The sequence below is a fragment of the Scaptodrosophila lebanonensis genome, unplaced genomic scaffold (assembly GCF_003285725.1).
Source record: "Scaptodrosophila lebanonensis strain 11010-0011.00,11010-0021.00 unplaced genomic scaffold, SlebRS2 tig00000043-arrow-pilon, whole genome shotgun sequence".
Classification (NCBI taxonomy): domain Eukaryota; kingdom Metazoa; phylum Arthropoda; class Insecta; order Diptera; family Drosophilidae; genus Scaptodrosophila; species Scaptodrosophila lebanonensis.
In genome coordinates, this window is record NW_022060545.1 from 13345006 (window position 1) to 13372075 (window position 27070).

Here is a 27070-nt window from a genome sequence, read left to right on the forward strand (position 1 = left end):
TTTTACTAATTAATACCTCAATTTCGGTGTTGAATTCTGTGGTTTTCGATCTAATCTGAACACTCATACCTTCGTTTATTTGAGAAAAGTTATCTGAAAACCCTTCAATTGTTTCCTGTACCTTTTCTGCCTTTAATTTTAATTTTCGCTTAAACTCTGTAGTGATGAAATTTACTTCTGAGCCACTGTCTAATAATACTCTACAGTTTTGCCATTTGCCTTCTCCATCTAATACTTCAACGACTGCTGTTGATAGCAAAACACATTTTTTCTCCTTTTTGAAACATTTTGAGCTAGTCACTACTGAATTGTCTATGTGTAAAAGCATATGATGTGGACCGCTGCATGTGCGACAAACCCAATTACAGGTAGCAAAGGAATGTCCCATCTGCAAGCATTTTCCACAAATTTGGTTCTTTTTTATTATTTGCCATCTTTCTCTTATTGTTAGTTTTTTAAATTTCTGACACTTATATACGGGGTGACTATAATTGCATTCCAAAACACAAGTCTTTTTTTCTATTTTGTGATATAAACTTGGCTTTTCATTTTTATTCTTCTGCGCATTGCTGTTACCATCCATTTGGCAAGCTTCTAATGCAGAACATTCATGCTCTAAGAATTTTAACAGGGGGTCAATTTTTTGAACAGTTTTAGGGTTTTCCAGGGATTTTTCATATCTAGTTCTAAGATTTTCGTTCATTTTTTTTACTAGTAATGTGTTAAAAAGGCTTTGTAGGATGAGTTCTTCAGACAACTTCATTGCTTTTATAGCCTGAATATTTTTGTTAATTATGCATAAAAATTGCTTTACGCTGTTTACGGACTCACTAACCGAGGGAGCTTCAATTATGTTGTTCAAATAAATAGCCAATGTTGCTCTAGGGTTGGTAAACTTGCTATCTAACAGGGACCATGCTAAATCAAAATTGTTCTCTGTTGACGGCAAATTTTCTATTGTTGCTGCAGCATCGCCCTTTACTTTGGTTTTCAAGGCACACATTTTTTGTGTGTTCGAAATGTTTGCTGAGCCAATCAACTGCATAAAAAGTTCCTTGAACGTATTCCACTCTGTATAGCTTCCATAAAAACACGGTATTTCAATTTTTGGCAAGTCGAAGTTCATATTTTGCTTTTTTAATTCCGGATTCATATCCAATTCGTAATATTGGTCTGTTAACCTCTCAAACTTTTCTTCTAACTCTCCTATACCCCATTCATTTGAATATTGATAATAAAGATCATCTGCACGGGTTTTAGCTGTTTTGATTTCACTTAAATCTTTTCCATCATATCTTTTTAAGGACATCTTAAAACATTTTAATGCATGTTCTATCTTTCTAACAGCCGTACTTTTTGTATTATCTGGGCCTACTAATGACTGCGATTCTAGCAAATCAGCATTCCTATTTATCTGTTTATTCATTTGCCCCAATAATGAGTAAGTAACTGTAAAAAGTTCACTTACCTTTTCTCCAAATTTTTCTTTAAAATATGGTGATTTCAATATTGTCGCTGAAGGATTTTGCAGTCCGATTTTATTTGCCTCGAACTGGATCCTCAGCTCTTCTACCTTGCGGTTCCACTGGTCCAGCTGCTGACCCGATCCATCCCACTTTGCCGCTGCATTGTAAATGGCCTCCAAAACTCTTCCAATGCCCTCTTGCTCTTTTATTATTTGGGCTTCGTTTGCCATATTGATTTTTAGTGCAGTACTTTTAAATTTCCGCACAATATTTAATAATTTTATATTGGTATAAATGATTTTATTATTATTTTTATATATATATTTGGTTGCTGTTGGTACGGGTGCTGGGTGTTTAAGTCCACTATTTACTTTTTAGGGACACACGGCAGCACAACACAACACAACACTTTTTAATTTTTTGGCTGAAATTCGCACGGGTGCTGGGCTTATAAGTCCTTCTTTTGATTTTTAAGGACAATATAAATACACACCGCACAACACAACACAACACTTTTTAATTTTCTTTGAGAGCTGGATGTTTTAGTCCACTATTTTAATTTTTAGGGACACAACGCAGCACAACACAACATAACACTTTTTAATTTTCTTTGAGAGCTGGATGTTTTAGTCCACTATTTTTATTTTTAGGGACACAACGCAGCACTTCTTACACTTGTGTCCTTTTTATTTTTTAAGGACAATATATTAACACAGCACAACACAACACTATTTAACTCGCGTGTACTTTTCGAGGGGTCACCAATGTATTGAGCGGAGCAGGATTGGTGGGAGGATAATAATACGCGACAAAGTTTTGTGGATGAATGAACAACGTCGATAGCTCGACTGCTTTATTTATATATAAATTCTTATCCTAGTTCTTATGCTATCGCCTACATACTATCATCGATTCCTTATCTTCTACCATGTGTGCGTACTTTATCAGGTAGCTCATGTTAGCTAGCCGCAGCATGCTCATCCAGCGCGGTGGCGCATCCTTATCTATTAAGCTGGCGCCTGCCAGCTACGAAAATGTTGGTGTTATGTTCGGCATCTAAGGCCGAACTCATTATTATCTGTATAAGAGAGCATGTCTGTTTATCGAGGTTTTATCTATAACAATATGATAATGTACCATTCGTGGTCTAGACAGAGCAAATCTAGCTTATCAATTAATTTACATTTACTTAGGATCTCGTTAGAATTGAACACATACTGTGACAATACACGTACTATTTACATACATACATATGTATATTGTATGTAGATGTCTAACAAGTAAAAAATTTATTTTGAAATTAAATACGGAACATTCAGATAAATTAAATAAAAACATTGTCGGCGCCCTTCTCTGCAATTATACAAATGCATATATGGTAGTCCAATTTTAAGGACCGAAATAAAAGCAACATTTTCAAGATAATTAAAATATTTTTTGCCAATTTTACAAATAAACTTTAAGACAAATTATAATAAAGTCTGCTCTTGAGTTGAACAATATTTACAACTCCAATGATTTTGAACTACGATTTCTTTCATCATTTTTTCGGAATCAAATTAGCAATTTTTGAAAGTGACCCAATTCCTTCCTTCATTCCACAGTTACATATGTATCTCTCTTAATAAATACGGAATATTTGCCTGACCCCATTAGGATGGAGCATGGTGCTGGCGTTGGTGTTGGTGGCACATAAACACAAATTCCCACCGTTGACAAATAATTCGCAACAATCGATATGAACATGTTAATTTCAAATTTGCGCAATTAAGCTCTTAAATATAATAAACATATATGTATAGTAGATGCTTAGGTACTTATGCCTTTAGAAAGCTTTTAGTGGGAACTTTAACTGCAGCCATTAGACCATCCGGCGGATGGTGGATGCGAGGAAGGTGGAGGATGGATGATGGAAACCATGAAAGCCTCAGCATGTGAAATGTTCATGCTTGGTTGAATCGACAAATTCAATTTATTTACTTGCCCTGACGACTCGACGACGCCACTTTATTTGCCTTAACAATTAGAGCCTCGATTTTGGCATCTCAGCAATACAAATACTCTATATACATATGTACGAGTATATGCTTATGTATATGTAGATTTATGTATTCATATAAGTACGAGTATATACACGTAGCAATCTAACTTCCCCACACCGTGCGAGTTTTAATTTGCATTTGTGTGAACTTAAAATTTACATATAAAACAGTTTTAGCTTGAAATCAAATCAAAAAATCACATGATTTTATTATATACGAAATTATTCATTGGACTGGGCGTGACACATAAATATGGACTATATAGTAAAATGATATTGGTATGATGAGCGGACGATGCTTGAAACTAGATCTAGACACGGGACGAGAGTATGATAGGCTCAGCCTCCACCTCAGCGACCTTCTCCTTAAGCTTTTCCTCCACCTTCTCTAGCTTCAGAATCGGCTGCTCTGAGGTAGTGGAACTAGAGCTGGAAGATGCTGTGGTGCTAGGTGATGTTGTTGTGCTGCTTTCCTCGCTTTCCACCGTTGTGGTGCTGCTCGGCGATACTGTCGTCGTCCTCGTCGTCGTTGATGTTTCTTGAGTTGTGGTTGTGGAAGCCTGGCTAGAAGAGCTGGAACTTGAAACCTCGGGCGCCTCTACGGGTGCCGTAGATGTGATGGAGGTCTTTGTTATGCTGATCTTAGTCTGTTTGCCATCGCTGCTCTCACTATTGGGATCTTCCTTGATGGTGGCGGACACCAGTTTGGTGTGATGAACCTGGAAAGTGGGGATCAGAGCCACGCCTCCACTGTGGGGTTGCACGGAGACACGATCGATGATCAGATGTGCCGGCTTGCCATCCTCGCCAATGGGCACCTTCTTGGTAGTCTGCACAATAATCTTGTCATCGACTGCAGTACTGTCAGTGCTTGCCTTGAGGGCCTTGACTGTCTCCTCCTCCGAGCGCTTATTAATCGCATGTTCCTCGCTAGTGGCCGTCTCAGCAGCGGGTTTAATCTCGGCCACAACGCTGTCTGGTGCACTCGCTCCATTAACACTTAGGGCCGACTGGAACAGACTGTTCTCCAGATTGCCGATGAGATTGTTCAAGGATATCTGTTTGAGTTCAGCATCAGGATTCGCCTCAACATGTACCTGACGCTTAACGGGCTCCGGTTGCTGCACAGGCTGGGCCAGCTTGGCATTGCCCAAAAAGCCCGGAAATATGTCGTTCAGGTTAAAGGGCGCTGCGCAAGCGAACGCCATGAGTGCTGCAAACAGCTGTAAAAAAGGATTAAAAAATAAAATGAATTACTTATGTCCGAATTGAAGATATATGTATGAGCATGTCTGGGGTATACTTACAGTGAATACCAAAGCGCACTTCATGATTCTGCTTTAAGCCCAGCCTTACAGATGGATGTGGAATTGCCTCTATTGCTCTGCTTAACGTTGTTCTCGCCACAAAGTCCAGCTCACTAATAAACTCACAGACGAGCAAGGTGCGACTTTTTAAAGTTTTCACGCGCCTGCGCCATCCGATTCATCAACCGTGCATGTGAGAGTGTGTGCTCAGCTTTTTTCAGTTAGCACTCGGGCATGCGACTGAGCTTCGCTTGACTTGACTTGTTTTGCTAAAACGGCGCCGACCACCACAATGACGATAGCCATATAGCAGCACGGTGTACTCGACGATATTGCACATTTTTTTCATTTCGGGAGAGATAAATAGACAAATATATTTTTGTTACTTTTACTTTTTTACAAACAAATTCAAATGGTACAAATGCAACTTGCAAAATGAATGGGTTAACCAACAAAGACTATCAAATTTAATTGGCAACAAGAAAGGAAGGAAAGGAAGCTGCTTTAAATGTTTGTTAATTTCTCCAATGTACAGACACTATCTCTAAACTTATAGCACTTATAGCACAAATTCCACTCACTATTCTAATGACTTAGGTCCATGCACGATTCAATTAAGATTTACATTTGTCTTATATTGGAAATATTTCCTTCTATAAATAGAAAGCGCGACTAATTTACACATTTTAATATTTAAATGGAACTTTAATTATTGACGCACGATATGTCGATGGCATACGATTTTGTCATTAATTCTAAACGTTGATGTCCTAATGCGCTCATCCCATTTTGTGACGGTTCCTGACAAACCCATATCTATCCCAAACCCCTACATTTTGATTAATTTCTATACTTATCATAGGTGTTTCTTATATTGTAATAATTATAATAAATTTTAAGAAGCAAACATGTTTATGTTCAGCTCTGCTTCTTTACAATTCGTATCTTATTTATTTTGTTTATGTAGATTTTTGGGATCTAATTTAATTTCTCCCTTTCTCAATATTCGACTGTGCCCCGTAAACGGAATCTAGTTTATGAAATGAAAACTATGAATACCTACGTCAATGGAAGTTTTTTTAAATAGTGGAATCATACATATTGAACATATTGAATACTTAATCCAAAATATGTATCTATCCGTCATAGATATATTAATTTGTTTCATTTATTTCTTATGGTCTTCAATTCTGGAATTATTCTTCTCTTCTATTTCGGCGTAGTCGGAAACAAGGCTCAAACTATGCCCCACTGGTTTTAAATAACTGTTCATATTTTTCCAAATATAATGATTTACGGGAAAAAAATTTAAATGCTTGTAACTCTAAAGGATAGGATTATTTGCGGCATGTGAGCAATTCAATTTCTCTAAAAACTAACAGCAATTAAAATGATTTCAAAAAGTATTTTCAAATGATTTCCCTTTAAGGTTGGGTCTTAAAAACGAAGTGATCGCTGTCAGCCACGTTTATTGGCTGTGTGTCGAAACCAGCAATTAATTACTGTTAATTCGACATGTGCAACGATTTAGCTCTTTATCATAAGGTAGAGTTCGACGAAAACCAACTAAATATACTGTTTATTACCATTTGCGTGATTTTCGTGGTCATGGGAATGAAAGAAACTCGTGACTATGGTGGTTTAGATAAAGATTTTGCACGCTTTCTTAAAAGCAAACTGAGTCTGAGACGAATCAGCATTAAACCAAAACGGATTCATTTGCAAAATGAATATAATCGTAATATAAACTATTTGGGGTTCCCAGCAGTGTCCTAGAAAATACGAAATTTCAAATGCGCATTAGTCTTGATAAACTTTTCCGCCAACATTTAATGCGTCATCCATCTACTGCGTCACAATTCTATCAAATTTACACAAAGTTATGAAAAGCTATTCGTCATCTTTGAGATTCGCCACACGATCAGATGGCCACGTTTATCCAATTGATTAGACATTTAAAAAAACAAGCGTCAAAGCTAATTAAATATCATATAAATGTGGTAAATAAATTGATTGAAATGTTAATAGGAAACTTTGTTGTCCCCCGTCTGCGATCTTTTTCAATAACAACAAATCTAATTTGTGGCTTTTATTTTTTTAAAACATCAGACTGTACTTTCGTCAATTAAAAACGACGATCTCGTTAACACCGCATAATAAATATGTTAGCCATGAAAATATACATACTCGTAACATGTATATTTAAATCCATATTGAACAATTCCATTGTTTGACGAAATCCACATTTTCACACGAGTACTCGTACAAGAAATACTCAAAAATTGTGTAAATTGCTAATGATCAAGAAATGCTGATAAAAGTTAATTTAATCCGTCGGGAGACCTTGAGCCACATATGTACTATACATATGCAGGTATGTATGAAGGCAGTATGTTATAACTGCAAGGCGTCTGTTTGAGCCGCAACCAACTGCCCAGTTGTGCGCTGTATTATGAATGAAAAACAGGATGGTAATTGAATTAACCCAGTCCCAACCCAATCCAACTGCTCTGCCCACTAATGTGAGTCAGGATAGGGTCGGTTTGAAGAACCCAAATCTGGTTCCAAGCAGCTGCAAGGGGTTTGAATGAGTTACAAAAAGCATAAACATATAGAAAGAAAAAACAAAAACATTAATTAATAAGTAATTAAACAAGTTAAGAGCCACAGCTAGAGCCAGATCTTCCAAATATTGGGGTGCGCTGGGCGTTTAAGGAATGTCTGCATACAGAAATTGCGCGTGTGTAGAAATACATATATACTCTAACAAAGGGTATATTACTTCTGGTCCTATGTTTGTGCACCGGCCAGATGGGACGTGGCAAATCTCATGTTGTACAAGTATGTACATAAAAAATAAGCACGATAAGACAAATAGTAGGGGTAGCCTTATCCTTATCTATGTTTTTATGCAAACAAGTCTCTCAATCTTGGATCTGTAGCGCTGTAATATGGCATATAAATTTCCGATTTTCGCAAACAGAGAATATGTCAAAATCATCCAGAACGGACCAGCTGCTTTGTAATAGCTTCTTTGTTTTTAAAAATATCTCTGCCAATATTATAATTAAGTAGTTTTACGATGTTATAAAAAAGGCTTGAATTTGAAATCAATCAATAAATATAGCTGCCACGTGGGTTTTTATTTGAAAATAACGGGTATTCGGAATATTCTAAATATTCATGTTGCAAATATCAACTGGGATCGAACTCTTGTTTCAAGAACGTGGTTTTTAAGAATCCTTGTATTGTTTGTTAAATAGACGATAAATGGTATTTATACTACAAGTATGTGTATTTACATATTTTATTTACAAGGGTATATAGGCTTCGAAAGCCTGCTAACTTTTGTACTTGTTTTAGAACATTTTTTGCCGGCAATATGAAAATAAACAATAACTAGCTAACGGGGACTTTACACCAACCTGGCACTTGCGTAAGTAACGGCCGCCCGTTGTTGACGCTGACTCTGGCTTTGATGTGTGTGGACACGCTCCAAAGCAAATGCAATTAATTAGAGCCTTTTGGATAGGCACTAAAAACAAAAACCTACGTCGTCAATGCGAACCGCACGCCTCTCCCCCACCACCACCACCAGCAGCAGCATTAGGAAGCAAAAAGCACCTACACCGACACCAGCAGCAAACAAGTAGTGGTCAAGTCAGTTATTGGATCGTAAGGCTGCGCTAGAAACTGCGCTAGAGCGAGAAAACCTGTCAGTCAATTAACAGCTACCGATAATTACGCGGAATCGCGAGTCGAACGCCAACGATCCCAAATATCGCACCCCACACAGAGCGAAGGGAGGGTAGGCTATAAAAGCCCGCAACCGCTATAAAAGCACTTCACCTGTACTAATTAAACTTAAACGCACATCAGTCAGAGCCCGGCGAACACAAGAGGTGCACCCAGAGGGCCACTAATTCCTTCGCAAAACGCGTAGAAGCAGCAGCAGGAGTCGTCGTCCAAATCTACTTCGACACAATCGCAGTTGTCTGGTCGCATTTCTTGCTTTAGTCTAACATCCTATCGCTGCAAGTCCGACAACATGGAGACGCGCACCGCTGTACTTTTATCGGCCGTTCTGGGCATGCTGTTGGCCGTCACCTGCTCGCTACCAATGCCAGATGATAAAGAGGGAGAAGAGAAATCTGCTTTCACTCTGGAAGAGCTAAACTCGACGCTCAATGATACGCCTAAGAATCTGTAAGTAGAAATTGTTTGTTCATAAGGAATTGCTCTGTTCTCAAAAACATGAGCAAAACAAATCTCAAAATATTGAAAATGCAAATTTGATCGTAGCCTTGGAATAAACTGACTCTCTCCCTCCCTCTCATTACAGCTATGTGGTCAAGGCTGTCGTTTATGAAATCGGCATTCTTACTGAAGCGGATGATAACGATACCAGTTTCGAGAATCAGGAGCGTGTGGACTTAACTTTCTTTGATGCGCACACCAACAAGAGTCACATCGACTTGGGCAACATTCCACTGCCCATCCAGACCAACGTTAGTGGGCAGGTACTTACAGGTATAGCGCCAGTTAATATCGGTGCCTTCAGCAGCCCGCAGGAACTCCTGGAGACTCTGCCACTGACGGGCAGCATTGTCAACATCACGCACAGCGACACGGCCTATTATCAGTTATCCAAGTCGAATGCGACCAATGCCGAAAAGCCTCAAGTCTTGGACGAAGCAACATTGGCCAAATTAACACATGCGGCCCAGCTCTTCCCACCGACGTCAACTATTGGTGTCGGCGGGACTGAGAAAGCAAATGAGGTTGATGACGAGAATAACAACTCAAAAAGTTAAGAGAGAAATACATATGTATAAGTAGATCTGAATATGCAAATGCAGTGCATTGTGCTTTAAATACTATAAATGTTAGTAGCAAATAATATACAATGTAGGAAGTCAGAGTGTTAGATAAGACTGGAAATTGCAGGACACAGAAGTCAACCAGTTGCCATCGTCATCAAAAGATTTGAATTTCATTTTTGTAAAAAAACAAATTAAATTTCGCATTAGAGCTATGTAAACAGTTGTTATTGGTTTGCTTTCCTAATGCGGGGAGCGGGGAATTGGCAGCTACTCATACTTCTCATGTGACGAGCCATAAAGCTTTTAGCGTCTTCCATTTTGCCAAATCAATGACTCGGCGGGAACTTCGCACTGCTGTGTACGAGTATTTTGTAATTTTTCAAGTCGCAGTAACCAAAAATAGAACCCATTATTATTTAGCACTTACCATTAGTATTCATATTTTTAGAACCGTTTCCGAAATGTTAAAGCAATAAAAACAGTATCCTCATCACTAATGATGAGAGCATTACATGTCATAGAAAAGCAAAAGGGTATATTAGCTTAGTGCAAATGTATGTATCACACAGAAAGAGGCATGACGGTTCCTCCAAAGTGAATATATTCTTAATTAGGATAGCAAAACGAGTCGATAAAGCGATGTCCGTCTTGCTTTGAAAAATTAAATTTTGCCGCTGTAAAGTATGCTACACTTTTTAAACTTTATTGGCCACAAATTTAAGCCGCCTTCTGCAGAATTATATCCGCCTGGTTTACAATGGTGCGTTTGAAAAAAAACCTAAAAAGAAAATTTCAAATTCGAAATTTCATAAATATACTAAGGCGGAGAAGAAGGACTTGATACGCACTACTAAATGAGTTTGAAGGCTGAATAATAGATTGCATCTGCCATGGCTTAGCACTTCTTAACAATGTTCTGTTCCTCCTCTGGAGGATTTCGTCTCATAGATTCAAAACACACCCAGTATATTGAAAACCTAATTCCCTTTCCTCCTATACAGACACTGATCACCCCCGCTGTCTAAATTCAAATTATTGCTCCATTCACAAACATGAGATTTGAAAATTAAAATTCACAACAAATTGTTTGAGGGTTTATATTAACTAGGTTTTTAATTTTTCGCATTTTCAGTTTGTTTTTGCTGTTTTGTATTGTTTGTTTTGCATTTTAACTGTAGTACATGTTCTTAAAAGTAATAGATGATATATTTGTAATATTAATAGATATAAGTAAGATAAATATAATGTTTAAACGTTTACACAAAAATTAAAATGTTGAACGCCTGAACCGCTAGACCCTTCCTTCTCCTTCCCTTTAAGCCACACGACAAAACACTTTCTATTCTGTTTACGTAAATCCTGTTCTGCTTCTAAATTAAATCAAAACTGAGCTCTCTTAATATAAATGTTTCTTCTCGTTTTTTGTGTGTGGAGAAGAGTTATACGTGGGGGATGTGTGAAGGTGGCGGTTTTTTAATGTATATACATACTCAACACACATTTAGATGATATTCGTATAAATAGCTTTTTAGTTTTTAACTAATTTACATAGTCATTTCAGACGATGCGCTCTTACGGCTTTATGTATATGTTTAATAGTAGCTACAACTTCAACTTGTGTCCATTCTAACGCCACTCGACTTCAGCTTAAACGTATGTAACTATTTGCGTAACTAGTATCTTCTATCCTGTGTAAGCGGCTCCTCCTTGGCTAACCAAATATAGCGTGTAAAGTTCTAGTTGTGTTTAAAATAAATTGTTTACGTTTTATACACTCCTTCCTTCTTACAAAAACTATGCGGTCTAAACTTGTGAGTCCCACCCAAGCAGCTAAGCGCAGCTCAGATTAAAAACTACTCCTAACGCTCGGCTAATGCCGTAACTATGCGAGATTGGTTTTCTTTTGTATTTGGTTGACCCAATGCGTTGTTCAATCTGCAATCGCAATGAAAGTACATTTAATTAGAATTAAGGAACTTTTTAACGATCATTCAATTTAGGTACTTACCTATTACATGACTCTCCATATTTGTGATGCGTGCCTTCGATGCGGGCTGTGGTATGATGGTGATCTCATCGTTGATCTTCAAGGGCTTTAGAAGCGAGTCGTTTGCTGCGCCCAACGAATTGCGCGACATGCCACTGCTGGACATGCCCGCACCGGCTGACTGTGCGCTATTCTTTTTGCTGTCCATGGCCTTCTTAGCCACGGTGCTGTGCGCAGTATAGACATGCGTCTCAAACTGTTTGTACATGCCGAATGTCGCCGTGCATACCGTGCATTTGTAGGATAAATGTGCAGGCTTGAGTGTCATGTGATGATCTCGAGATACATGATTCAACAGCTTCCATTGATACATCTGTAGGTGAAGTATTCGATTGAGTATTAAACGCAATAGAAATGATTGAAACTCAAACTTACCCTGCCACACACAGGACAGCGTCCGGCATCTTTACCCTTGTTGGCGGCCTCCTGCATAGAGCTTGTGACCAAGCCATGTGAGCCAAGCAAATGCCGTTCCAGGCCCTGATCCGTAAAGAACCGGAATTGACACTTTTGGCAATTTAACGGCGGACGATTGTAGATCATTTTGGGGTGTATCTATTCGATGATCAAAAAGATGTATTAATAACGGAATCGCATGAAGATAATTATTATCTTTTCATGAGATAATAGATGGACTTTCTTATTTCGATCCATACCTTTACTTTATGCATCCATTGCATGTGATTGCGCAGCTGTTCCAGATCCTTGATATAACCATCGCATATCTCGCAAATGACAAACTGTGTCTTGTTGTTACCGCTGGGACTCTGGCCGGGCTTCATGCCGGCTGGTGCCTGTGGCATTTTGCTGGATGAGGCGGCCGCGCCGCTGGTAGCCGCACTTTGACGAGGTAGTGGCGTTATTGAGATGCTTGGCTGGCCAGCCACGGGTTTCTTTGCAGCTTGCTGTCGTTGTGAAATTCAAATTAAGTAATCGGCCTATTCAGATATTTTAGTAATAACGAACCTGTACAAGTTGCCCGGCAGCTAGTTGGTAACTGTTCTGTAACGCTATATTGGCGGCAGTGGATACGGCACCACGAACGGGTGCCGGATTGCGTACCATATTGTTGCCCTGTGGCAACGCTTTGGGCAACTGTGGCGAGCGTTGTCGCATCTTGGCCGCATTCTGAGCTGCCAAAGCTGCCGCCTGCATGTTGCGAGCTGCTGCTGCTGCTGCCTGCTGCTGTTGCTGTATGGTGGCCAAAGCGGCCTTCTGTGCCGCTGCCTGGGCTGCCATGGCCTGTAATGATAAGAAATTATGAGGAAGTTGCATTAGAATGGATCAATTGTACTAAGTGAGCCTAAGTGAAATTAATGTCCAAGCCCGTTTTAGATTAAAGACAGACTTCATAATTATCAACATACAAAGTGTTGTTACAATTTGAGTCAAAAACTATTGCTTTAAGATATTTTTGAAGGACTCACCTGATAAGCCGTCGCTGTGCCCACTAGACCATGTCTGGGCTTAATACGCGGTATTTTGGCAGGTGCTTCCCAATCGTTTGGTGGTGCCAGATTTAGCTCAGGTCGGAATTTCTTGGCACACACCGGTTGATGGCGCGCCAGCTTGGCCTTGCCATTGTCCTCGAAGCCACAGTTTGGACACTGATGGTAGGGGAGTGGTTTTATAAGTCGCGCCTTAATATTGTGCACCGCCTCCATGTGATAGACAATTTCGGTGGCGTTGCGAATCTCGAAGGTGCAGAAATTGCATTTGTATAGTACGCCATTCATGTGCGGCGTCTCATAGTGATTGGCCATCGAAAGAGCTGATTCGGACTTGAAGTTGCAGAATTCACAGCGTTTCATGGTGAACTTGTAGGGTGCGTTTTTCGTTTTGGAGGCCTGCAAATTGCCCGACAGCGCATTGATGGCCATCTCGAAGTCCTTGGGATCGCGCGAAAGAGATTTTCGCATCTTTCGCTTTTGTAATCGCAACAAATCGGACTGCACATACTCCTGGACGAGGCCGACACCAATGTCCATAAAGAATTTACCCAGCGGGCTTTCAAAGTAGTTTTCCTGGCCTGGTTTGGCCGGTGTAGCGGCAGCGCCGCCGCCCGACTGAGCCACAGCGGCGGCCGGCTTGATGGCCCCCTTCAGTGCGGTCAAATCATCGCTTGCCTCCTTGATGAGCACTTTGGTGCGCATACCGGACTCTGAGTCATCGTCATCGTCCTCATCATCATCATCGTCCGATTGTTCGGACCAGGATTCGTCATCGCCGCGCTTCTTTTTCTTCTTGCCTCCCCCCTCCTGCTGGTCCGCTGGCTTAACCTCTTTATTCTGCTCCGTGATCATATCAAATTCATCCGACTTATCCGCCTCAGCCAGATCTTCGGGCGAAAGGGCATACTTGGTTTCAATGTCCTTGATAACGTTCCGTATGTTGTCATTGGGCGGTTTCTCGTAGATATAGGGCACTATAAAGGAAGGCGCCTCCAGCACATACATGTCATCTGTTAATCCTGGCAGCAGGGTGGCATTGTTGGTCATGCTTGGCAGGCCGCTGAACGATAACGTTGGCGGATTGAGCATTGGCGCGTTTACATTTGTATTAGCGGCAGACATGGGCATCAATTTGGGCGGTCCAATGGGGCCCAAATTGGTTGCAACTCCAGTGACTGCATTGGTTATGGTCACTGGATAGACGGTATCGCGTGGTAAAGTGGAGGACGATACCGTCGGAGCTTCGTGTGGCATTAGTGAGCGCGCATCCTTTATTGTAAGCTGGCCCAGGCCCGAAGGCGTAGAGCTCCGTTGCCGCTTGTTCGGCTGCTGCTGCAGTTCGTCGAGATCGATGGCGGCGCTTTTGCGCTTGTTCACCTCGTTGGGTGAATTACTTGGCGGTGTGTCATCCTCGATGACCACGCAATCATCGTCGTCATCTTCATCTTCCACAATTGGAGCCGCAGGCTTTGGCGTGGGTGCGGATGTGACTGCCATTCCCGGTACTCGTGCTTTTTTAGTCGGCAATGCAGTGTCGATAATCATTTCCGATTCCGAGTCAGAGGCTATCAGAACTGCATCATCTGAGGATTCTGTGCCACTTAAGGCAACCACTTGTGTTTTTGTTGGCTGCACAAAATCCTTAATGATTGGCGGCTGTTCCGTCACCTTCGGTTTTGCTTCATTCATTTCGACATCTTCATCACTTTCGTCGTCGAGATTGACAACGCCTGCATCGCCTCTCGTTGTGGCTGCTGCCTTTGCCTCAGCTGCACTGGCCTGTCCATTTTCCTTTTCCGTATTTCCAGTGGCTGGACATTCCAACTTTTGAGAGTCAGCACTGTCTGCCTTCGGGCTACCTACATAGCCATTAATGGCATTTGTTTTCCGGTCCACCTGCTCACCTTTTTCGTCAGTTCCCGTTGGCCCTGAAGAATCGCTTAAAGTTTTTGCTGTGCCACTTTCCTGACTCTCCTCCTCGTCGAGTAGTTCATCGGACTTTTTTGGAGCAATCGACGTCTCTTCGTCCTCCGTAACTACTTCATCGGCCTGAGCTGCTGCAAGCGGATCTTCACTATCGCAAGTATTCTCTGCTGTAGATGCACTTTTGTCAACATCATCATCTTCATCGTGATCACCATTGGTGGTCACTTCCTCGTCTTCATCCCCGTCAACTTCATTGAGTTTTTGCTCTTTGCCAGTGCCATTCTCTGTGGAGCTTGTGATCTGTGAATCCTCGCCATCGACATCACCCTCCTCTATATCATTGTCATCTACTTCCATGGCAACTACGATCTCCTCGTTTGCTGGCTGCGGTGGTGAGACTGGAGTGGAAGCATCATCGCTGACCACATCTTTGACACCTTTGTTGCTATCGTCGTTGCTATTAGATTCCAACGTCAGTTGCTCATCATTATCGCTTTCCTGCTGTTTATTGACCAATTCCCCTGAAGTTTGTTCGGATTCAGATTCTGTTGCTGCTACTGCCTCTATCGATGACGCCGACCCCTCTTTTGACGGTGAGCTTGACGCAAGTTTATTTGTGGGCTCGGCAACGCCCTCTGGCAAGACGACATCGACTTCAGTCATTTGACGTTTGTTCTGTTGTTGTTGGAATGTGCCTTAGTCGTTTTATTGTGACTCTGACGCTTCTGCGTGATCGACGTGCGGGTGATTTTTGAGCCGGCAGGTTGGTGTTGTTTCTGAAAGTTTATAAAGGGTAGGCGTTATGACTCAAATAAACCAAGATATGCATATATCTACAGCATTTTTTTTTAAAGTTTATACAAAGATATTGCAAATATTTACAGATTTTAGATTTTAAAGTTTTTGAACAATTTTTTTATACACAAAAAAATGTTTGTTTTTTCCTTTTGTATAAATATTACGATTTTTGTACAAAATGTCTCCCTTCAGATATAGTTAGATCTATATATGTATGTATGATGTATATTGACTGACAACATCAAATTGAATAACAAAACACATCTGAATCGAATATAACTTAATAGCTCTCTTACATAGTTGAACCGGAAAAATTGGCACGTAAAAGAAAACTAAAGTAGCCAGTAGCACATAATGTGCGAAACAACTGAACAAAGAGTAGAGGAAAAAGAGCTAAAATTGCAAAAAAGAAAAGAACAAATCACAAAAACTAAGTAACAATCACCGAAAAATTGAAATCTAGGTGAATTAAAACCAATTCAGTTAACGAGGGCGGGGACGGGACAGAACGGGGACTGGGCGGTTCGACAGACGGTTGGAAAAAGACTGGATTGATACAAAATGGCTGCCATATTGGATTAAAACTAAAATACAATTATATATGTATGTATGGGATACATATGTACATATATGCGCTGCTTTATATACCGTGTAAATAAATATGTATTTGGAGTGTAATTATATAAAAACGTGTTTATGTAAATATGTAATGGGAGTTTTTGCGTTAAAATTTTAGCAAAAAACAAACATACATACATACATATATATGTATATATACATGTAAATATGTAATTATATATTTGTATATATATAAATGTACCTTTGTACATACGTACATATGTATATATAATATACATACATATACGAACAGTAACCGAGCACATCAAATGCACGATTGACATACAAACAAACAATCACACACACATACATATGTATATATGAATATATATTGTACCAACAAACGAGCACAGGCGCACAAACACCCATACATACATATGTACATTCTATATATACACGCTGATATATGTATGTACATATATATATATGCATGCATATACATACATAGCTACAAACGGACATGCAGACGGACTAGAGGGCGGGCGGTCGCCGCCGGTGAGGCGATGACGACGACGGCAACGACTACGACGACGTTGGCTCTGTGGTGTTGGTTGGTTGGCTGGTGTGTTGGTAGCCCAACAAGCGCACGAATTGAGCGGCATAGCATGATACAAGCGGGGCATAGTGGAGTATAGGTACAGGAGCGTGTTTTGTGGTTGTGTGCGTCCGTGTGTATGTTTGTATGAGCGCATGTAGTGGTGTTTCTATATGTTTATATGTATGTATATACATATATTTATATATACATATATATAGGTATGTATATAGCTTTGTGCGAACTAAAACTACGCTGTGCACCACCGCAACAACAAAGTGATATTTAGGCGAACAATCATCCCAATCTACAGATTTGCAGATTCTATTTGCATATTTTTCTTGTCGTTATTTATGTAAATAGAACAGGAGCACAAGCACCCACGCAACTTACATTTACATTTTACGTCACATTCAAATGTACACACTTTATTTAACGGCAGGTTGTTGTTTGCATTCTTCTTCTATTCACATTAGTTTGTAATACAAAAACAAAAGATTTTGGAAAACACGCGTGCGGCAGCAGCATGAAAACACCAAAATTGTCGACACACGAATGGGGTAAAAAAAAAGAGACGCTGCTCTTAGAAAGAACGGCTGCGGCAGCAACAACAAGGCAAACTGGAAACGAATGTGTGGTAAGCGGAAAAATCATCGCCACTGGCGCCACAAACACAGAGTTGCATGTGACTAACATTAAGCGCACAGTGTTGCCTACGGCGCGGCACTTTATCGGTGTTATCGAAACAATGCTGCACGCCGATATGAGAATTGCATTAAAAACTGTATTCAAAACAAACATTAATGTAATTTTAAACATATATTTTTTGGCGCTAATCGCAGTCCCAGTAGCGACACATCTGTGCGCTGCGCCGAGAGAGAGCAGGCTATGAAAGAGAGCGGCATTTAACAACAATTCTGCTCAAACATAGCGAATGTAAATGTGAAGCACACGCCGTTGGTTCCGCTCTGTCATTGTAGTTGTGCGCACCCATGTGAATGGATGGATGGATGGGCAGGGGAAAACAAATTTGACAATTGTACGCGCGCCACGAACGAAATGAACAAAACAAAACTGAAACGGCATTGCTGCGCGCTGCCATGTCACTCGGGGTTCTGTATTGCGCTACTACTGCCGGCTGCGTATTTCTTAGATATTTTAACGAAATTGCATCTGAGCGTTGCGCGCCAAGTGTGTGGCATGTTTGAAATTGCAAGTGCAAAAAAAAAACTATTGGTAATACAGCCATATAAGTTCACATAATTAGGGCATTTAGATGCCACGTTCTTCATTACAACAACATCTCCAACTTATGCCAATAAAACGCTCCCCCCGTTCGACACACACACACACACTCAAATACACACACACATATACAAGCTACTGCCCCGTCTGTAAGTTTTAAAACTGTATACTCATCACGATACTTTTGTTGGCGCTGATTCTTCTTCTTTTCCAACTTATTTCAGATTACGTTACCTCTCTATCACTCCTGCATAGTTAGTACAGTATAGCTATATGTATATATATGTACATATATACATATAGACATACATCTATATGTATGTATACGTATTTGTGTTTGTATGCATGCGAGCATGGCTGTATGTATTAATGTATGTTTGAATGTATGTTTGAATGTGTGTGTGATTTGGTCTTTATGCAAGTACAAATTTGAAAGTAACCCGCTTCTCACCCCCGTGATCGGCAACTGGTAGCATTCACCTACGGGTTCATTAATACTCAAACTATAATGCACGATAACATTTTATGTTATACATACACGTGACCTTTTTGCCATGCCATCGGTCAAATTAAGGCTACACCTTTTACATACATACATACATATGTATGTATGTATATTCAATGCTCGAACTTGTAAGCAATGAACTGAAAAAATTTAGATATTAGCTACCTGTTTTGAAATACCATATATGTATGTATATAGATACTCGTATATACATACATACATATGTATTTGGATTAAATTTTGTAATACCAAATTAAAAACTGTATCAGTTACTTTCATTTAAAACGTAAGTAAATAGGATCGAAAGGACACGCCTAAACACGAAATTAACGAAATTTTAAAATGTTTTAAACTTATTTTCAAATGTCACATTATGGGTCTGAAATGAAACGTTTTCCCTTTCTACATGAATATGAACATTTTTAAATTTATAATTGAAATACAATAGCGATCAGGAAGAACATAAAATAGTACTGATAGACATCTCTATGCAAGATCTGACAGTTTTTGAGCTAGTTAGACGTCCGAAAAGAAATGGTTGACCACTCTGATCAGTCCTCATAGCCAACTATACAAAAATAATATTCAAATCGGCACTCCAACTAAAAATCGATATGTTTCAAAATCAACACTTAGGACAAAAACATTTTTTCTCGGCCTTTTATTATTTGTTTATGATTTAAATCATTAAGAAGTTGCAAGCTTGAGCATACAATTAACTGATGTGTAGAGGGATGATAGAAAATTAAACTAAGTTCACAAAATCTAAGTATGTACTACTTATATTTTGAAAGACAATAAGGTACAGTTCAGTCAGTTGAAAACTCCATCTATTTCGTTAAACGAATATTTACTTCTGACCACATCTTTACACTAATTAGGAGCGAGTTGATAAATCGATTTTCCCAGTCCTTGAAAGACGGTTTGTTGCTTTTGCTTTAGCCTTTCAACAAATAGCTTAGTTAGCTTTTGTAAAATATACTACTACTTCGCAATTGTTTTAATAGTTTTAATTTATTCGTTGATTGTTTCATTTAAGCCAGCAATTTAACTTTTTCATTTTCATTTCTATAGACTGATTACAAAAAGAAATGCTGAGCTCAAAAATAAGCTACCACACAAAGTGAGAAGTATGTAAATCGAATCAAAAAACAATAAAATGGACAAAAATTACATGTTTTGCAGAAAAGGAAGAAATTAAAGTAAATTAATGAACTTTTACAAAACTTTGTGTAGCTTTGTAGTTCGATTAAAACAGTCCTTGAAACGTAGTTTCAAATAGCCAAATATGTTGTGAGTAAATAAAATATGTTGATGATTTTATAGATTTGAAAATATAGTTGTGTGCGCAGATAAATTGCATTTTTATGAACATATTTCTTTAATCAGAAAACAATTTAATTAGTAATTGAAAAATAACTATTTATGATGACGATGAAATGTAAAGAAACTTAGATGCGATGTATACCGAAATGTGTTTTTTAATAAACACAATTATTCTTCAATTAACGACATAGTCATATAGAATTTACTAAGAGTTAAAGTAAAAAAAAATAAAACGATTTGCAAGAAAAATACAAAAACTCATTTGTTGTAAGACTGAAACAAGATCTTTGCATATAGTTATCGACTTCAAGGTAACTATATACCAGTTATGTAATAATTTAAAAGTATCTGATAGATATGAAAGTTGTATGAGTGTGAAAGTAATATGACTGAATGATGACTTTTTTAAAATTTGCTAATGAAATAGGATGATATTTGATTACTATTTGAAGATTTGTACTAATAAAACGGATTATTAAATTGGATCAAACATTGAAGGTCAATTATAATATATAGTATGCTTGCCTATTATTTAAAAGAAGTTTATAAACATCTGAAGGATCTATCTATCTGACAGATGGTAAAATTGTATCTGAAAGATGCGATTTATAGGAACTTTGTTTTAAAATCTAGATTGTTTAATTTAATTTTACCGTTTGTTAACTTTTGTTTAGTAACAATACACATATTTATAACTTAACATTGCCCCGAAGAAAGATTAATTTTAGTGTAACAACTACGTATTAATATACATAATATAAATTGGAAGCCTGTTCTTACCTCAGCATTAACAGCAAACAATGCAAAACGACGACGACGATTCAAAGAAGTCCTTAGGAAGTGTTCTGGGGTTTAATCCGTATCGGCTGCTTCTTCCTCGTCGTCTTCGTTAAAGGACAATTTGCTGCTGCTCGCTTTGGATTTCTTGCGTCGTTCGGCTTTCTTGTTCTTTGATTCGCTTTTATTGGCCTGAACCTCAACCGTTGGCTGTTTAACGCGTTGCTTGAACACGATGGGTTGGCTTAAGTCCGCAGGCTTTTCAGCTTCTTCTGTAAGGAGGAGCGAGCAGATGGCGCACAAAATGTGCAACAATTGTACATTAGCCAAAGTATACACACAAAGTACAGACATCATACTATTGATAATTCTGCAGATATGTATTTAATTTATTATTGGTTTCTTGTGGGTTAGTTAAAAAGTTAAGTTTTTGCACTTGTCAACCCGCTGCACAAACTTGTAGCCTCCCACCGCCCCTTCGCCCAAAAAATGCGATTCAGACAGAATCCGAAAAGATATTTTTGCTTATTCTCGCTTGCGCGAGCGTTTTCTCAGTTTGCGACGCAGCGTAGTGCCCGCGTGGTAAGCCCCTTGCCGCACTCCCGCCACCTTTCCTAAAACCATAGCCACATCCACCTCAGCATTGTCGCCACCGTACCGAATTCGCAACCTAACGACGTGCGGACGGTTAGACAGACAGACGGACGGACCAACGACGATGATGGTGGGGACGACGACCGCTTCCCCTGCCCCGCCAGCGTACGACCCGTTCACGTCGTCGTCAAGCCACTTGCCATGCTCTTCCTCTTCTTCTTTTTTGAATGCTTGCTTGCTTCGTTCATCATCATCGTCTCTCCCGCTTTGTTGCCTTTTTCATTCTTTCCTACGTTTTCATCCGATTTTCTGCGCGGGCCTTCTGGCAGCAGCAGAGACAGCAGCATTGACGGCGGCTGCTACAATGGAGTGTGCGGCGGTGGCGGGTGTTTTTGCTTTGACGACAACTACAACAACAAGAGCGAAAGACTGGCAGCTGTTGTTGGTTTGACTGTGGGTCGCCGTTATTTGTTAACTTCTTTGCCGGCTGCTTTATCATGCGCTTCACTTTGGCTATGATTTTCATCACATGCTCTGCTTTAGCGGAGCCCCCAATGAAAATGTCAGTGTGTATGCTTCGCCTTTGTGCAAGTGTATGTATGTATGTACATATGTTGATGTGTCTGTGTGTGTGCCTGGGGTGCTCCGCTGGCATTAATTGCAAACCAAAACTTCTTTATTCTCCCCAAGGAATAATTTGGGACTGTCCTGGTGGTCACTATGGCGACATTATTATAAACCTTAGCACAATAATATCGATGACGGCGGTGGGCAGCACATGCTAGCGGGCGTGGCAAGTTGCACGAAAAACATAAAACTTTTAGCCACGGACGGACGAGATATGCATGTTTTCGAGGTTAGAATGAAGTTAGTATGAAATCAATTTTCCATCGCCATCGACAAGGAAATGAAATGCATTCAAAATTTTTTTCACATAACATGATGACGTACAACTGAAAAATTGAATTGGCCTTTGTAACGGAATCGAATTCACATTTACTTGCACTGGTTTTTGCACAAATTTTGTGACGTTTTGTTTATGTTTTATTTAAAATTTATCAATTGCAAAAATGTAAAACGCACACACGCGCGAACACGCACACACGAATAAAAAAGCAGCGTAGGGCAAAAATAATGGCGTGAAAGAAGCGTGGAAACGACGCAAACGACGACCGACGCTCGATTCTGACTCAACACTGAAATTCAGCCACAGCCAGACGATAACTACATCCTACCTACGCACACACACCGACACGCATACAGACAAACAATCGTACATATGTACGTGCATAGATGCATGGATGTGTGTGTGTGTGTCTGGCTTTTGAATGGGAATGGGAGTTTGCGTCCGAGAATGGAAAACCATCTCGGAGCCGGGAGGAGGATATGGCAGTGCCCTAAAGATGCAACCACCTTGCACAGCATACATACATATGTATGTTTCTATATACAAACACACTTTCGCTTTACCATACCTTTAGCTAAGCGCTGCTGCTCCGCAGCCACTTCTTCAGCAGTGAGATCTCCACTTCGCAAGACGACAATCTGAGGCTGTTCGTCGTCGCGTTCCGGCCGCTCTTCTCCCGAATCAGAATCGTGGGCGTCTTGGTCCAATCTCTGGCGCTAAATAAAGAAAAAAATAGAACATTAGCAAATGTTTGGCAGCTTTTAAATGGTTATTTGCATCCTTACCTTAGTGTCGACAGTTGGACCCTCTTTAAAGCCGATTTCTGCCTTGAGCTTGGCCAAAAAGCTGGGTTCCTGTGGCTTTACGTATGTTATATTATTTCGCTTGGACATAGCAAAGATCACATGGAAATAGAACTGCTGTTTTTCTGTTTTGACTACGTTAAACTGGTCAGTTGTCGCTGTTTTTGTTGCTATTAGACCGGGCGGCTGGTTGCTTTGGAAAGTGTTGGAAAATACAATACTTATCGATAACCTTAATTTGACCAGCTGATTGTGCTGTATGCCGAATGGTAATCACTTTGCGACATCCAAGAGTACGCCATATTTTTTTGTAACATTATTTTCATAACGTTACTTTTTAGCACTATTTTGAATTTAAAAAAAGCGAGAAAATTGCGCCTCAAAATTATTTTAACCTTTCAGCATTGTGAAATTAATTAACGAACAGGAATAAATATATATAATTCTTGTTAAATTACGATGCCAAAACCCAAATATTTTATAAAACTAATTTAATTAAATGTACATAAGCAAACAACTGTTTTGCGGGCACAAATACAACAACAACAAAAAACAATATAGGGATTGGAGCCGATGAAGCATTTTAATTAAATAAAGCCAAACGCCAACCAAATTGGTGTAATATTTAAATACTACAACTATTGTTGTAGTTGGTCTCGTCTATATTTTCAGCACTAAATTTTAATTAAATGCAAGCTGGAAATGCAATTTGAATCCCTCATTCCGCAGAGAAATACAATCAATTTGCGAATTGGGATACGGGCTTCCCGACAAGCCAAAAACTGCCGTATAAAACTATCGCACAACTTGCACATTTTCCACGTCACCTGCAATTTGATGCCACAGACTAAATTTTGATCAAAACTGACAGCACAACAATACACAGTGGCATTCATCAACGTCAGGATACCAAGCGCCATTGTCGCAGCCATAAAGTGGGAAACATAGAACCACTCCAACCCCGCCCACCCCCATTCATTGCGCAGCAGCCTGCTCCTGCAACACAATAAATCATCTGCAAATTGATTTCAAACATGAACGTTATACATATTCCGACAAAAGCCAAATAAGTAAAGCAGTTCCTTGACAACGCACAAAAAATAAAAAACTTAGCTGCAACGGTTATGAGCGCCACTCAACTGCATATGCTGCAATGGAAAAAACAAAAAAAAAAGAGTCAAAGTGCCACGCGCGTAAATCTCAGTGCAAGCGATGCCAGTACTTTCAAACGCCCCTCCGGCAAAGTCCCTAAACTAATATCGAATTGATAGCTTTTAAATTTGATTCCGCGTCTTATCACCGAAGCGCGAGCAGTGGCTGTCGATGTCCGACGTCCGATGCTGACGTACGCCAATCGAGTATGCTGCTCGATGCTCCTTTTTCACAGCCCTCCACCCCTTCCCAAGACTACGCTTTCTATGATGCATTAAAAATGAGCGTCAAAAACATTTTATTTTGCTCAGGCTGTACAACGCGGCGTATACTTTTTTCTGATTTATTTTTTTTGCATTAGCCCTTTAGTTGGTAGAGAGAGAGAGGATTGAGGCGACGCGTCGGTGCACGTTTGCACATTTAAAACAAATCGAGTAGCCGCCGTCCAACCACGACTAGGTTTTATTGCATACCAAATAGTTGGTGGGCAGACGGACGGACTGGGTGCTTGTGGGCATATATATTGCGGCATGGCAGTTAAAATGTGTGGCAACCGGCAATGGCAAGGCAGAGGCAGTGGCAGCGGCACCGGCAGTGGGACTGCTAGCCGCGGTGCAGGCGTCGTGTTTAATGTGCCGACAACAGAAACAGCGTTGCCTGCAACAAGCGAGAAATTTATGGAGCTACGAGGGATCCAAGGCTAAGTGTTAAAGTTGAGCAGAGCTTCAAAGCGGGGCAGTTGTTTTCATGGATTTATTTTTTGTGCGTTTAGAAATGGAAAGGATTTAATTGACTGTTTAATACGCTAGGTATAATGCATTTATTGAAAGCAACAATTTGCATCTGATAAAAACTTTTATTCCCCCAACTTTGTAAATGTTTCGAATCCGTACAGAAACTCTGCTGCACTTACATAGATAGCTTGTCATTTCCCAAATCAGTCTGTTGACACAAATAAATGAGATGTATATTACAAAAAGAGTCTTTACGCACTCTAAAAAATATTATTTTAATCTAGTAAGCTCAGTTCCAAACGAATAAAAAATATTATACTCTTAAGTGGTTAGTTCTGACGTTACTTTACTTTGTAAATTGAAAAATAAAATAATGGAATGTAAACATCTCCCTATTGCAATATTTAACAGTCAACCAATTGAATGTGAAAATCTAATTATTTTTATCTTACTTCAGGAAAAGGGCTCTGTTCTGATAATTTTCGAAACAAAGCTTTTAATACATAATTATTACTTTACATTATTTTGTTATTTTACTCGATAGGTCTCAATTACGCACTTCATTTAAGGCCCTTCGACACCAGACTAAAAACGAAGCTTTAGTAAAAGTTCCGAAATAAGCAAACTTGATGTTTCTAGTTTTTGGTGCAGTGTTATTAGGCCTTGGCCGAACCCCAAGTTGTGGCTTTGTTATTGCTACTACTCGTAATTATAAAAGTGACTGCTGATATCGACTATCTAAGACTCTTGTAGAGTGCTGCCCAAAACTCACACGATGCGATTAGTGCTGGGCATACGCCTAAGGAAATGCTATCACGAACTGCATCCGGTGGCAGCATCTGCTTCAGCTTCAGCTTCTACTTTTGCTGCTGCCGAGTGTTGAACGAGGCACGGCTCTGTCAGCTGGCTTGCCAGTCAACCACTCAACCACCAGCCACCCACCCACCAGCCGTCCTTGCTGCCCATGCACATGCACATTGCCACGATGCTTCCATGTGCATGTGTCTTGGTCTGTGGGTGTGTGTGTGTGTGTGTGTGTGTGTGTGTGTGTGTGTGTGTGTGTGTGTGTGTGTGTGTGTGTGTGTGTGTGTGTGTGTGCAGCAGCAGCAACTTTTTCGTGCACAATGTGCAACTGTCGGTCGGGCTTGTGGCGTTCGTTTTCAGATGCTTGTCGGCATTTGGAGCGCGCGGACAGACCTGGAAAGAGCGGTCACAGTCAGACGATAACATAAATACTAACGTAATTTCAATTTCAAAAACATTTTCAAAAATTGTTCTCAAGTAAACAAACAAGCATTGGCAAATTTCTGAAAAGCCAAAAATAGCAATAGCTTGTCGCTGTGTGGCAGTGGTTTGGTGGTCTGAAAAAATAGTGATAATGAAGCGTACAATCTGAAACATTTGAACAAAAGAAGGCAAATAAAATAGAAATATAATAACAACTATACTTGTAAGTGACCAGCGCGTAACATTTCCGCTGCTTTGCGTTTATCAAGCGCCGCTTCGCACAAAATCAACTCTTGACGAATTTTTAATTGCATCCGTAGACGCGACGCGTTCGCCTGCTCGTTCGGCTTTTTTTCTTCTGGAGCTTCTCAAGTCTCTAGTAGCAGTGAAGTGAGCAACCGTCCGACCGACCGACCGACCGACCGATTCACCAATTCATCATCATCATCAACATGCAGCGCCTTGTCAGGCTCCCCACCCTGGCGCTGCTGCTGTGGCTCGGCCTAAGTCTGAGCCATGGTTCTGGCCAGGGCCAGGCTGATGCGGCCGCCTTCTGTCCCGCCGGCTGCAATTGCTTCGAGCGCACGGTGCGCTGCATACGCACCCATCTCCCTGCCCTGCCCCAAGTGCCGCTGGATACCCAAGTGCTGTGAGTATGACTTGCAATCTCTCCTCCTTCTCCTCCTGCATAAATTTATGCCGTCAGTCAATGCTGCACATTTGGCATGCATTTGAGGCAACACAAATCCATAAATTAGTTTTTAATGTTCTCCAACGAAAAGCTGGCA

The 27070-nt window shown here is 40.1% G+C and overlaps 5 protein-coding genes across 5 annotated transcripts in view; 2 read left to right on the forward strand and 3 right to left on the reverse strand.

The window, feature by feature from the left end:
- Positions 1-3685: 3685 nt before the first annotated feature.
- LOC115622797 (A-agglutinin anchorage subunit) lies at positions 3686-4918 on the reverse strand. Its single transcript, XM_030516862.1, has 2 exons — positions 4815-4918; positions 3686-4730 (listed from the first exon to the last, which is right to left on the reverse strand). The coding sequence occupies exons 1-2, from the start codon at positions 4836-4838 to the stop codon at positions 3819-3821; spliced, it is 936 nt and encodes a 311-aa protein (XP_030372722.1). The 5' UTR covers positions 4839-4918; the 3' UTR covers positions 3686-3818.
- Positions 4919-8694: 3776 nt separating this feature from the next.
- Positions 8695-9855, forward strand: LOC115622860. The gene is made up of 2 exons (XM_030516944.1): positions 8695-9020; positions 9157-9855. The coding sequence occupies exons 1-2, from the start codon at positions 8863-8865 to the stop codon at positions 9626-9628; spliced, it is 630 nt and encodes a 209-aa protein (XP_030372804.1). The 5' UTR covers positions 8695-8862; the 3' UTR covers positions 9629-9855.
- Positions 9856-10720: 865 nt separating this feature from the next.
- Positions 10721-15757, reverse strand: LOC115622356. The gene is made up of 6 exons (XM_030516271.1): positions 13112-15757; positions 12651-12926; positions 12341-12589; positions 12060-12239; positions 11646-11997; positions 10721-11572 (listed from the first exon to the last, which is right to left on the reverse strand). The coding sequence occupies exons 1-6, from the start codon at positions 15722-15724 to the stop codon at positions 11568-11570; spliced, it is 3675 nt and encodes a 1224-aa protein (XP_030372131.1). The 5' UTR covers positions 15725-15757; the 3' UTR covers positions 10721-11567.
- A 5151-nt stretch (positions 15758-20908) lies between these two features.
- Positions 20909-23324, reverse strand: LOC115622358 (uncharacterized protein KIAA1143 homolog). Its single transcript, XM_030516272.1, has 3 exons — positions 23152-23324; positions 22935-23082; positions 20909-21137 (listed from the first exon to the last, which is right to left on the reverse strand). The coding sequence occupies exons 1-3, from the start codon at positions 23257-23259 to the stop codon at positions 20941-20943; spliced, it is 453 nt and encodes a 150-aa protein (XP_030372132.1). The 5' UTR covers positions 23260-23324; the 3' UTR covers positions 20909-20940.
- Positions 23325-26752: 3428 nt separating this feature from the next.
- Positions 26753-27070, forward strand: part of LOC115622522 (peroxidasin) — a gene marked incomplete at its 5' end in the record, with an annotated part of 46001 nt that continues 45683 nt past the window's right edge. The window contains one exon of the mRNA XM_030516486.1: positions 26753-26931. Coding sequence (XP_030372346.1) covers positions 26753-26931 — 179 coding nt within the window. The remainder of the gene's footprint in view (positions 26932-27070) is intronic.

Bases quoted from the DNA above. Each gene is read 5' to 3' on its own strand.
- LOC115622358 (XM_030516272.1), bottom strand. From the start codon at position 23,259: ATGTCCAAGCGAAATAATATAACATACGTAAAGCCACAGGAACCCAGC. The intron at 23,083-23,151 runs GTAAGGATGCAA...TTCTTTATTTAG, and splicing joins GTCCAACTGTCGACACTAAG to CGCCAGAGATTGGACCAAGA. The intron at 21,138-22,934 runs GTATGGTAAAGC...TCCTCCTTACAG, and splicing joins GCAGCAGCGCTTAGCTAAAG to AAGAAGCTGAAAAGCCTGCG.
- LOC115622797 (XM_030516862.1), bottom strand. From the start codon at position 4,838: ATGAAGTGCGCTTTGGTATTCACT. The intron at 4,731-4,814 runs GTAAGTATACCC...CCTTTTTTACAG, and splicing joins AGTGCGCTTTGGTATTCACT to CTGTTTGCAGCACTCATGGC.
- LOC115622356 (XM_030516271.1), bottom strand. From the start codon at position 15,724: ATGACTGAAGTCGATGTCGTCTTGCCAGAGGGCGTTGCCGAGCCCACA. The intron at 12,927-13,111 runs GTGAGTCCTTCA...TTATCATTACAG, and splicing joins GCACAGCGACGGCTTATCAG to GCCATGGCAGCCCAGGCAGC. The intron at 12,240-12,340 runs GTATGGATCGAA...ATCATCGAATAG, and splicing joins AATGGATGCATAAAGTAAAG to ATACACCCCAAAATGATCTA.
- LOC115622860 (XM_030516944.1), top strand. From the start codon at position 8,863: ATGGAGACGCGCACCGCTGTACTTTTATCGGCCGTTCTGGGCATGCTG. The intron at 9,021-9,156 runs GTAAGTAGAAAT...CTCTCATTACAG, and splicing joins AATGATACGCCTAAGAATCT to CTATGTGGTCAAGGCTGTCG.